General features: G+C 50.7%; 1 protein-coding gene across 1 annotated transcript; it reads right to left on the bottom strand.

Annotated features, from left to right (window-relative positions):
• Window positions 1-1089: 1089 nt before the first annotated feature.
• On the bottom strand, window positions 1090-12620 carry POMC (proopiomelanocortin). Its single transcript, XM_074946760.1, has 3 exons — window positions 12488-12620; window positions 6320-6473; window positions 1090-1755 (listed from the first exon to the last, which is right to left on the bottom strand). Exons 2-3 carry the CDS (start codon window positions 6449-6451, stop codon window positions 1105-1107), a joined length of 783 nt encoding a protein of 260 aa, XP_074802861.1. The 5' UTR covers window positions 6452-6473; window positions 12488-12620; the 3' UTR covers window positions 1090-1104.
• Between the last annotated feature and the right edge of the window lie 315 nt (window positions 12621-12935).

Below are 12935 nucleotides of genomic sequence, written 5' to 3'. Positions count from 1 at the left end.
TCTAACCAAGTGTGCACGCACCGTATAGTAGGTTTGTCTAGGACTCTAGGCTATATTTCCCTAGCTTGCTTATGAGAAGGTCATGTGAGACATTATCAACAGCCTTACTAAAGTCCAGATATATCTACCGCTTTCCTCCTACCCACAAGTCTTGTTACCCTGTCAAAGAAGAATACTAGGTTGGTTTGACATGATTTGTTCTTGACAAATCCATGTTGATGTATCACCTTATTATCTTTAGTTGTTTACAATTTTTTGTTTTATTATTTGCTCCATTATCTTTCTGGGTACCAAAGTTAAGCTGAGTGGTCTGTAATTCCCTGGGTTGTCCTTATTCTCCTCTTTTGTAGATAGGTACTATATTTGCCCCTTTCCAGTCTTCGGGGATCTCTCCCACCCTCCACGAATTCTCAGGAGATCATGATTGAGGTGCACTGGCAGAGCTGGGAGTGGGAAACCCAGGACTAGAACATCAAAGGATTTGTTGCAAGTCTGGACTGATGTTTGTGAGATGTGGTGGAAATTAGCACAGTGCCTGCCCGCTCTGTCCCTATTCACTGTTCTTACGTTGCGAAGGATTTAATACATTCACCAGTCCTGTCTATCTGCTTCCAGGTGTTGACTTTCAGGCTGTAGCTTGTCTCATCCGCTTGAAATGCACAAGAACCTTTGCCAAAGAAAGCAGCTCATGCCAGACAGAGCCAGAGACACTGCAGAGTCCTGCTTAGCTTGCAAAACTGTATTATTATTTGAATCCATCATTTACAGTATTGTACAGCTTGTTTCAAATATGAAAATAATCTGGCAGGGCAAAACTAGATATGCACTCATCAAAGCATCTCTTTCCTCATATGTACAGTACGGATGTTTTTATTTCAATGGATTGATTTTTAATCTGTGCACATTCAAAGTCAGAATAAGAACATGAAATCATTTCCTAATAGCAAACTGCTTAATAATAATAATAATTAGTAACAACATAATAAGTGATCGTTGTAACTGTATCTAAGTGAAACACATGCCAGTGGGATCTTGAAGCTAACTTGGGTCTCCTTAGGGATCTATTTGCAAGTTACATCCCCACCCTCCACTCCCTCCCTCACCTTACTGGCCTTTCTTGTAGGCATTTTTGATTATGGCATTCTTAAAAAGAGTCATTAAAGGGGTCTGGCTGTTCTCCGATGTCATGAAGCCCCCGTATCGCTTGTCTTTGGGCGGGGTGTTCCATCGGAAATGGTGCATCTTGTAGGACTCTCCATCTTTCTTCTCTTCCTCCTCTGAGACCATCTCTTCCTCACTCGCTGGGCTTTCCAGGGACTCGAACTCGGGGTAGTCCAGTTCCATAGAAAGGTCTCTTCTGAACTCCAGTGGGTAGCTCTCAGCGGACTCCTCTTCCACCCCATTGGGATAGACCTTGATGGGTCTCCTCTTCCTGCCTACTGGCTTTCCCCATCGGAAATGCTCCATTGAGTAGGATCGTTTGCTGTCTTGCCTTTCGAGGGCAGCTCTTTCTTCTTCTTTGTCTTCTCTTTGAGCTGGGGAAGCATCAGGGAAGAAGCCAAAGAGGAGATTGCTGGGGATCTCTTCTCGCTTGTGGCCAGTGACGCTGCTGCTGTTCTTCCTGCCGAACTTGTTCCAGCGGAAGTGGCTCATGACGTACTTTCGGATGTTCTCAGACAGAGGCTGCAGGTGGCCGTTACCTGGGTACACAGGTGACTCAGCAGACAGGTCCAGTTTGCAGGCTTTGATGCACGCCTGGGTGAGGAGAAAGGAAATGCTTCAACTAGACACACGTTTGCTATGTGGGGCTCATGTCATGTAATGTCCAGGCATGGAGCTGACCTATGGGCCTTTCTATTTCTCTCTGTGAGTAACTGTACCTAGAAGTGTCTTCAGAGTCTTCCAGCAGCACAGCTGTTTATTAATAGCACTAATACTCTGCAAGCCCATCTCAGGGTCTAAAGCACTCTATAGACAGTGAGCCGGGTCCTCTGCTGGTGTGAATTGCTATTGCTCCACTGAAGCCAATGGAACTATGCTGATTTACACCAGCTGAGGATCTGGCCATTCAGTCTCCCCTTGTGAGGCAGGTGCAATTATTTTCGTTCTACAGAAGGGGAAACGGGGGCCCAGAGAGGGGCGGTGACTTGCCCAAGATCACACAGGGAGTCCTTAGCAGAGCTGGGCATAGAAGCCACGTCTCTTAACTCCGAGTCCGAAGTGCTAACTGCCCGGCCGTGTGTTGAGTGGTATAAAGCAGACCCCTGAAGGGGAGCGAGCTGGGCAGGTTGCTCGCATTTGCCCAGGGAAAGAAACTCCCAAGCCCGCTCCTTTTTCCCTGACTCCGCTTGTTTGCTCCGTTACTTGCAACCAAGACCTCCCCAGAGGCCAGAGCATCTTATAACCATTGTGCCACTTCCTGTAGCAGGGGAATAGGGCTGGCCTTACTATGAGGCGAACTCAGGCGGCCGCCTCCGGCGCTAGACTGTAGGGGGCGCTGCTAGGACCCAGCGTTTCAAAGTTTCGGCCCGCGCGAGGGGGCATGGGGGCGTCATTTGAGCTCCCCGCCTCAGGTGCCAAAATGTTGTGGGCCGGCCCTGCGGGGGAACCCTTGCAAAGGGTTAGCTGAGGAGGGTCTGGGGCTGAGGAACCTGTGGTCTTAAATAGGCTGCTGCAGCATCCTCCCTGCTTCGTGCAACAGGAGGTTCTTCTAGGGCCGCCAATCAGCCGTGACCCAGCGTCTGTCCGGAGTCACGTGCACAATTCCCGCTGCTGGCAGCAGGAGATGGCAGGCGTATGTGGGAGGGCTGGGGTTGGCTCTATGGTTCTGTTATGTAAAGATCAATGCAGATTTTAACTATAAACTGTTGTCTTCAGGAGTTCATAACCCAGGAATTGCTTACGGCGTGGACGGCACCACAGCACCAGATGGTGCAGAGCCTGGTGAGTCCTGTGACCAGGGGGGCAACAGAGCCCAGGGAATCCGACTGTGTAACGTGGCTCTGGCAGAGGGCCCAGGGGCCTCTCGCTGAACTGTGGAGCTGGAGGTTATGGCTGGGATAAGGCATCGTGGGCAAAGCGCAAGCAACCCACAAGCCCCGACGCGAAGAACACGCCAGGGACTATGATACAGTCAAGGCAGCATCACAGATCGGCTGGGTCTGTCGTGGGAGGGATACCGACAGAGATTTAGGGCTGCGAATTGGACAGAGGGAATAAGGCCCAGAGCTTCCACACACAGACTGGCTGACTAGGCTACCTGGCCGAGGCTGGAAAGCCAGGGGCTGGAGGAAAGGATGGATACGGTGGTTTTAGAGCAGCGTTTGCAGTCTCTCCAAGGTGGCAGGTGTCTGCGTGTGCTGGCACTGACCCTCGACTTTGGACAGTGCTGTGATGCTCGCCGAAGAGTTCTTAGAGGCTGACTTACCAGGAGAACAGTCTCTCCCCTGAGGGGACAGGAGATGGGGAAGGAAAGTGTCAATGCCCAGGCAGGAAAAGGGACAGAAAAAAGGCAGGAAGAATCTAAGGGGTCCTCCTCTGCTAGCGGGGGAGATAGTTTGTTACTGGTGCGGGCACTCAGGACATATAAAGAGACTGTCAGTGTATGGACTGCGGGTTGGCAGAATTCTGCGGGTGGACTGGGGTGCCCAGGAGAAAACGAGTGTCTACCCATAGGGTCAAAGTCGTCAGGAAGCGGGTGAAAGGGTTAATGGACTCGGCAGCCAGAGTGTTTGCTTGTCCGCGTAGATGGGGTGAAACCCCATTGGATGCTGCCTGGGAGGGGATTGAAACTGGAATGCGTACGTGGGGAAAGGAAACGCTGCCCCTTAGCGAAAATCCTCTTTGAGGTCAAGGGAAGGTTTAAATAGAAACAGGTGGGGATGGTGAAGGCTTTGCCCCATCCAGTCGTTTTGGGACTGGAAACCTTTGCCTTGATGGAAGGAGGAAACTCCTGGAGAGCACAGAGTTGGTTATGGGGTGTGAAACACAAGACTGAAGAAGGGGGAGATCAAAAAGAAAGAGAAGAACCTAGCTAGGAAGATACAAGCCGAGAAGGTCGGCAAGAGGAAAAAGAGCCTGGAGCAGAGAGAGAGAGCTGGTAGAGAAGGAAGAGGAAATGGAGGTGAACAGGGGCTGGTGACCGAGCTGTGTGGGTTTACCTGCTGAAGAAGGGGTCCCCCAGGCAGCCCCAGGAGCAGACCAGCAGGAGAAAGAGCCTTTAGCCAAACAGGGTCCAGAACAAAATGTCATGGCGGGTGAAAGGAGCACTGAATCAGTGGAGCCGCGACAGAGTACAGAGGAAGGTGAGCCAAGAGACAGTCCTGCCGAATGCCCTTGGTATGAGGACGGAGGGGTGGAGACGGCCTCCGCCCACAGATTGTTCTTTCTGGGGGTGGAAAGCAGAGAACACCCTTTGAGGGGCTGCAAAGAGCTCAGCCCAAGAGACCATGGAGCATCGGGGAAAAGAGAGGGAGGTGTGTTGAATCAGTAGCTAACTGCAAGCTCTGTTGCTCTAATACCCACCAGAATGTATTAACTGGAAGGCAGGCCGTTAGCAGAAGGTGTCCATTAACTGAGCAGAGCTGCAGCTGAAGGGCTAATTGAAGGGGCAGCAGCCTCAGCAGGTGGGACTATGCAGCTGGACAAGTAGGAAGTGCTGGAGAGGCGGGGGCCTGAAGGAAGACAGAGGTAGGCAGGACGGACGGCTGCTAGGACTGGAAGCACGTGGGAAGCTGGCTGGGGACTGTAGATATACGTGAATAAGGCTATAGGCTGCGGCCTGCTGGAAGAATGCAATCGAACGTGGTGCTGGTGAAGGAGACCTGGAGTGCTTGTGGTCCGTGATTAAGGCCTGAAAGGACTCAGGGGACAGCCCCACAGCCAGCAACTGTTGCAAAAATGATATCGGTTAATGAGAGGTCGAATCCCGACGACCTCGCTCAGGTCATTGACTTCAGCCAGCCGTGTCCTGCACCTAGTGAGTTCACTGGGAGCTGTGACGGCTCAGCACCTCTGTACGTCAGGCCGTGTGTGCTCGGGTGCCGAGCTAAAGCAGGCGTAGGCCCCCAGCTTTGGGCACCCTGGTGTGACAATGTTGGTGTAAATGACTAGCCCAAGGCCAAAGAGGGAATCAGCACCAGAGCTGGGATTAAACCCCCTCCTGGCTTCCTTGCCCACGCTGCCATTAGATGGGGGTCCAGCTCCTTTCTTACCAGCTTTTGGCAAAGGGGGCAAACCTTCAAATGGCTGAACCGGAAGAAGTGTCCCCTTCGCCTGCTCAGTAGACATCCCCTTGCAAGTCCAGTGCCAGGTAACTATCCCTTCCTCCATGGGGGGGCGAGGGGGAGGGGAGAAATGAAATCCTGCCCTTCCGGCAGATGGAGTCTGTCTCTTCCATCTCTAGCTGCGATGTGCGCACTCCGTTACCAATGGGCCGTCTGCAGCTTAAAAACCTAAAAGCTGGCTAGTGAGGGAGAGCGCCTAACCTGGTGGTAGGCAGACGGTGAAGGCTGTCTTGTCGCCCTATATGCGCAATGCAGAGCGCAGGGGAGCAGGCAGGGGGTGGAAAACTCCCCTGCAATCTTTGCAAACCCCCTAACTGCAGCAGGAGACCTCGTGTCATTGCGATTGCTCTGACGGGGCCTGCTCCTCTCAGCTGTTGGGAATCTGCATTGCTCGATTGCCTTCCCTGGAGCTATGCCCACTTATACCAGCTGGCGACCTGGCTTAAAGGGTAGCTGGACATATTGCTCTGAGCAGCCGTGCAGCAGTTCTATGGCATACCGAGGGCCATGGCTGCCTCTGAGCGACCCCAGGGACTGAGACTGGACCCGTGTCCTCCCATGGCCTGCATCGCTGCAGCCACCAAGAACTTTACAAGCTTCCATGACTCTGCATCCACAGCACTTCTGCAGGGTAAGGGAACAGAATCACCCGCATTTTACCACTGGGCAACTGAAACCCCTGGCGATTGACGTGAACTGCCCAAGGTCTGTGACTGATCTGGGAATCTCCCAACTCCCAGTCCTGCACCTTCGCTGAAGATGCTCCTTCCTGCACTGTTGGGAACAATGCTTGGGAGTGGGGGAGCTGTCTTACTGGGGCTTTCCCAGAGCTGATTTCCGATTTGCTTCCAGAAAGAGATGTCAAGGAGTTGTTTGGGTTTTTTTAATGTATTTAATTCTGAGCATGGCTCAGATGTTAGGAATGGGAAATGTCTATTGTGCCTCCATCCACCCAGTTTCATGCAGGACAGAGCCTGAGTCCCATTTTAGAGCCCTGATGTTCCCCCTGAGCGCTCGGAGCCGGAGCCACTCACCAAAAGGCCGACTTCCGTGCTGAGCTCCCTGCACCTGCTGCTCTGCGAGCACTGGCTGTTCACGCCGCCGGCCGCGTGAAAGAGCAGCACGCCCAGAATCGCCAGCAGGCCGCTCCGTACGGGTTTCAGCATCTTCGGGATGGAGCTCGGACTCCTGAGGAAACAGAAGGGGTGGGGGTGATGCCAAGTGTAATTGCCGCGACGTTTGTCAGCCATGCCGGCAGCTGTTAGCCGGCACCTCGGCAGCCAGGTGAGTCCAGCGTGGTTGCACAAGACGGACAGAAAGAGAGGGTTATGCACAATGAGCTTGCCAAACAGGTCTAGTCAAATGTAGCTCCTGCACCAGGAGCGGGGGCGTCTCCTGAGAAGACATTTGTATCAGTTAGACCTGGACCCAACTCCCAGATGAAAGCCGCCGGACGGTGAGGGGATGGAGGCTTTCAGAATTTGGACCTGGGCCTGGGTCTGAATTTCCAAGTTTCGCTCCTGTCTCTCTCTGTTCAGCCTAGCCAAAATCACAGATATGACCCTCAATGTCCAGGGGAGGGGCTGGCATTCAAACCCAGAGCTGGAGTTAAATTCCACATAATTTCTCTCTAATGCAGTGGTCCCCGAACTTTTTACCTCACGCCCCCTTCCTGGAGCCGGGAGTGGGGCTGCAGCTGAGGGTGGGGCTGGGAGCAGGGCTGGGTGGTGCTTCTTCCCTGCCTCCTGTGGGGGCTGGCCCAGGCCCCAGCCGCACCCCCCCCCCCAAAGCGGTCTTCCGGGCCCCCCACAGTTTGGAGACCTCTGCGCTAATCAGTCCAATTGCCGATCTGACTATCGGCCGACTTTGGAAGGATGGGAGTTGGGTTTCCAGCCCTGCTATAGAGCTTAGGGCCACAGAAGGATGCTGGAGCTGAGTCCTAGCCCTGCACAGCCATGGGATGCGCCCAGATGCCACAATGACAGGCATGGCATATATGCCGGGATGGATGGGCAGTGAGCCCCAGCACAACTCTCAGGTACGGCAGGGGCTCACAGTAGCTGAGTTCCAGCTCAGCAGGCAGGGATCCCATCCCACTGCACTGCTGTGAGGGATGCTATTCTGAATAGTATCCCTGAAACTTTGGAGGTTTACAGGTCACGAGTCGTTGCTCAGACTCACTACAGGCAACGTCTGTTTGTAATGGAAAGTTTTGATTGGGCGGGTATGTAGATAATGTAAAAAGCCTGGTTCCATCCATGGAATTTTTAAATGCTCCTTTTGATACATTTCCCCCACCCCGTTCCCTTTATCTCTTAAAAATCATGTAAAAATAATTGGGGTGAAATAAGGTATTCCTTTGGGGTTTACTGGTTTCACTGCCTCTGGGGCTTGGATCAGTTACAAAGCGGGCTGAGTCCTCAGCTGGGGTAAATTACCGTTGCCTCACTGAAGCCACGTTGTGTTGTACAAATACCCCGGTGGGGACTTCAATAGAGAGATGCCGGTTGACACCTGCTGAAGAGCTGGGCCTGTATTTTTAGGTAGTATCCGTCGTAAGGGAGGTTAATTACAGACACCGGGTCTGGAGAAATTTCTCTTCTGCAGAGAGCAGCTTTTATAGGTAGGTGAAATGAGTTTAGCTCGTTCTCTGGGTCAGATTGCCTTAGTTCGGTGACAGATGCAGTTCCCCTCCTGTCATTTCTGCAGAACCATTGTAGCTAACGGAGAAGCAGGCTCCATTCTAATCTAATCAGCGTAATTGCTAACTGCAGCCCTGGCCTTGTAAAAGTCCTGCACAAAAGCAATGTGTATTCTTAAAGGAAAGCAGTTATCTCACCCTGCAGGGCTGGCAGCATATTAGAAGGTTAGCGCCATCCATTCTGATTCCAGTATCTTTACCAATGGCAATGGTGTCGGAAGCAGAGAGAACACAACTTGGGCTTCGGGTGCACTGGAAGTGCCAGCCAGTCGGAAAATCTTGGGATGTGAAAGTTAGAGGGTAAATATGGAGCTAGACTCCGGTTTCTTGCCCTAAGAAGCACGTGCAGTGCATAGGAAATCACCCTCATTCTCTGTGCCTGGAGTTCTCGCTTTGTTGTATAACACCAAGTTATAGCTGTTACTTGAACATTATTGCTGACGGCATTAGCAATGCTTGCTGGGCCTGTCTCTCATGCTTTCATCGGAGGGACTAAAAGCCTGTTGCAGCTACTAATGCATTCAGCCTCACATATGCCTCTGAGTTATGCAGGTATCCCCCTCACAGTTCTGCAGAAAGGGGAACGTGTACAGAAGGAACATGTCCGAAGTCACGCAGGGAGTGTTCCGGAGACTCAGAAATAGAACGGAGGAGGCTGGACTCCCAGTCCCTTGCACTAACCACTAGGTAACTCTCTTTATTAACAGATTAGAGATTCAGAATCTGCAATTATATCCACAGCCGCATACAGATCACACTATCCCCAGTCAAAATGCAGCTTGGCTTTTGTTCTGTTGAATACAAGACAATATGATTATCCAATGTTATCTCTTTCATTCCTAATTAAAAAGCTTCTCTTTCGGGAAGGAACCCAGCTCCTTGAATTTGATTCTATGTGGAGGGAAAAAGCGAGACTTTCTTGGATGGCATTTGCTACCTAAAGGTCCGTCTAAGGATAGATAAATGCAAGTAGGGTTGCTAATTGAAAAATATTAGCAATGCATTCTTCAGAACGTAGGCCCCTCTGATTGACTCACTGCTACAGCTTACAGTGAACCGAGCTGCCTTGTATAGAAATTTCTTATTGTTGTTCCCATTCTCCTAACCTCTCTCTGCCTAGACTTAGATGGCAAGGCTCTTGAACAGGGACTGTCCTTGCAGCGCATATGTCAGAGTGGTTGCTTCTGTAAATAATAGATGAAGATTTAGTCATCAGATGCTTGTAGACAGCACTTGGAAGTTGCAGTGGGGGGTCAGAAGCTGATGTGCTTTGAAAATGCCACTCTAAATCTTGGTGAAGAATACAGCTGGAACATCTCTTGGGGGTGTAGAACAACGGTGTGCAAACTTTCCAGTCGTGCCCCCCTTTCCATTCATCCCACCCCACTCCATTACTTGTAGTCTGAGGTAATCCCCTACTTCTGTGCTACTGCTGGCCATGGGGCTGCCTTCAGAGCTGGGCAGCCAGAGAGCGGCATCTGCTGGCCAGGGCCCTGCCACCCTGACTTCTGCGCTGCTGCTGGCCATGGGGCTGCCTTCAGAGCTGGGTGACTGGAGAGCGGTGCCTGCTGGCTGGGCCATTCATATTGTTTGTGGCACAAAAGGGCTATTTTTTTAACCCCACGCCCCTCCTGCCCTGCAACAGCCACTCAATTTTTAGACCGCTCCCGCTATTATGGCAGCGGGTCCTGAGGGATCCCAGTGTCTTCACCCCCCGCCCTCCCCCAAGAACCTCTTGCCCCCACCCCCGGGGTGTGCGCCCCCAGCTTGTGCCCCACTGGTGGAGAAGGTAGATTTCAGGACCTGGGCTAGCTCTTAGTGCTATAAAAGGCTGAGGAAAAGAACCGTAATTAGCATTCCTCACCCAGGGAGAACTTCAGCTGAGATCAATGGGATTTGAAGGAGGACTGCATTAGAGCCAGTCTTTTCTTAGAAACATGCTTTTCGACAAAAAAAAAAAAGGGGGCCTTTGACTAAATGGACATTTTTGTGAGAAAACCTTTGTGTGTGTTGAGGTTTCTCAGGTGGTGTTAAAAACAAAATAAAAAACGGCCGCAAACCAAACCAGGCACGCACACTTTCTTTGTTCTACAACCGCAGCCTGAAGTTGGTTGGTTTTCAGTTGAAAGTTCAGAAATATTTGTGGCGGGGTTGGGTTTTTTTTTTTTGGTTAAACCCTGAAAAATGCCGCAAAAATCTGTGGTAAAAATGAAAAAGGTTCGGGTTGTTTTTCTAACTATTTTCATGGAAAATAAGATACTCTTTTCCACCTGCTCTTCTTCCCACTGTATGGGATTGGGCCCGTTGACTTTCCCTTACACCATGAGTGGTCTCATTGAAGTCAATGGACAAAAGTTCTATTTCATGTGAGTGAGGCCAGGTCTACACAAGGACCTTTTACCAATACATATCCCAGCAAAGCCCTCCTAGAACGGATGCAGCTATACCAGCAAGCTGTGCTTCGTGCTGGTAGAGTAAAACCACCTCTGTGATAGAAACATGCCCTGACACCACCCCGTGTGAGCAAAAGAGCTTTTTTGCTGGTACTGCTGTGTCGACACTGCCAGTTTTGCCAGCAAAGCTCTGTCTATCAGGGGTCATACCTCTTCATGCCCCTGTCCGACATAGGCTATGTCTACCCTACAATCTTAAGTTGGCTTACAGCCACCACATTAATTACTGCGGTGGCTGATGTCCACACTACCCTCCTCCTTTCGGTGGTACACGTCCTCACCAGGAGCGCTGCTACTGACTGAAGAGGCCAGGGCTCTCAGCCCCACGCAGCTCCCCACCGGGAGTCCAGCTGCCCCCTGGAACTTCTCACCTCCCCGCCAAGAGTGGGGGAAAGCCGCCTGCAGCTTCTCACCTCTGGTGGGGAGATCCACACCCGGAGTCCGGTTGGCTGCTGTGCTCCCAGTGGGGAACAGGGAATTGGGACCCCAGAGGGTAGCAGGGCTTCTAGCAGGGAGTGGGGAGCCCCGGCAGCAGCTCAAGCCAGGAGCCTGGGTGGCAGCCTGGATTGGAGTGGAGACCCAGCAGCAGCCTGGCTGGGGAGCTGAACTGTGAAATTGATGAGAATGACAACCAACAGCTGATATAAGGAACCCAGTGTCTACACAGACACTACGTCACCCTAACTACACCAACATAAGCCCTACATCTCTCATCGAGGTGGTTTTATGATGTCAATATAGCCGGGGAGTTACATCAGCAGGAGGAAAGGAATACTTGTGGCACCTTAGAGACTAACAAATTTATTTGAGCATAAGCTTTCATGAGCTATAGCTCACGAAAGCTTATGCTCAAATAAATTTGTTAGTCTCTAAGGTGCCACAAGTCCTCCTTTTCTTTTTGCGAATACAGACTAACACGGCTGCTACTCTGAAACCTGTCATCAGCAGGAGGAGCATTTCGGTGTGCACACCTCCAGTTTTGTGGACAAAAGCTGACTTCTGTCGACAAAATTGTGTAGTGTAGACAAGGCCATAGTTGTGCTGCCAGAAGTCTGTAGTGTCGACCTGGTTTAAAGTTCTCTTGCTCTGGCCCTGGTGGTTTTCCCTGAACGCAGGGATTTGGTATGATTGTTTCCTTAACTTGACTGAACAAACATCACTGCTGTTATCATCAACACTGTTAACAGATTCCTCTTGGTTAATACACCACAAGACAGTAGTTTGCTGGGGAGCAGATTTGCAGCTAGGACACAGGGAAGCTTTTAATAAAACAGGTTATAAAAGAGAACAGATCAAACCCAAAATAAAAAATGTCCTCTCCTGATCTTTTGTCAGCGTGCAACCACCAGTAACTTTTGACATTATTAAGGAGGGTGAGAAAGTACAAAAGGGCTTGGAGCTGTGGACAGAGACAGAGAGGGGTTTTGTAATATATTTGGAAAACAGAACAATCCACAACAAAATAGAGGAACAACAGAAAAATAAAGGCTCTAGGTAAGAATTTATTAAATATTTAGGTCCAAGGAAGAATGGGGAGAGGGGCTTAGTTGGTAGGGGGGTTTTTTGGGAGGGGGGAAGGGGGAGTGTTGTGTTTACTGGCTTCCCCTTGCAGTTAAATCACTGACCACGAGTAATTTATCTTAGCATGCGAATGAATTGTAACATAGCTCTAATATTAACTATTTCCCCTTAGAGCAAAGCGGGCTTAGCAGTCAAGTGTCATTCCTTCAAGACTCACATAACAATTGGGACAATCAATCTTGAGTTGATCCCATTCTGAAATATGCCATCGAAAGACCAAGGCTAGTGGGAATACTGGGGTTTGTCCTCTGATAGCTTTATAGCTCCCTGGAATGGCTAATTCCTTTAAATCACACCTGATCTGAAATATTTCTGCTGGGTTACAGCTAAAGGACAACAGCTTGTTCTTTATCTATGCGAGGAACAAAGGCATAAGACACTGCCCCTGTGTTCCTGTCTTAACGGGAGTGGAGAAAAGATCAGAGCAGAAGGAATAAAGAGGAAGAGCCGGAGTCGTTCCGACTTACCTGTTGCTGTGGAGTGTGATCTTGGCTTCTCAGTCTGATGCCTCGCTCTCGGTCTCTGAGTGACTGTAGCTCCCAGCTCCAGTCCTGGCTCTTTTTATACCACAGGCTGGGCTTTGTGCAGGGCGTTTCATCCAAGACAACCTTCCGGACAGACCTTTTGAAGCAACAGGAAAAGGGCTGGGGAGAAGGGGGCGTGTGGGGTGGGGATATGGGCAAAGAAGCCAGTGACGAGGGAATGTTCCAGGTGTGGAACAGAACAAAAGATTAGCAAACAGTGTCTGGAAGACGAACGTTTGCTGGATCTAGCCCCCTGGTAAATGGGGAGAGATTAGCATCTCCCTGTGAGCCGGAACTCCGGGTGGAGCATGGTAAAGTTTTCCAGTCATGCTTGCTAATTGCATTTCCAGAGCGGAGATAGCAGGCTTTAATTAAAAATCAAACACCCCTT

Source organism: Natator depressus, chromosome 3 (genome assembly GCF_965152275.1).
Source record: "Natator depressus isolate rNatDep1 chromosome 3, rNatDep2.hap1, whole genome shotgun sequence".
In the NCBI taxonomy this organism is placed as follows: domain Eukaryota; kingdom Metazoa; phylum Chordata; order Testudines; family Cheloniidae; genus Natator; species Natator depressus.
Note: the sequence above shows the minus strand (reverse complement) of the source record. Positions and strands in the feature narration are given on the sequence as shown.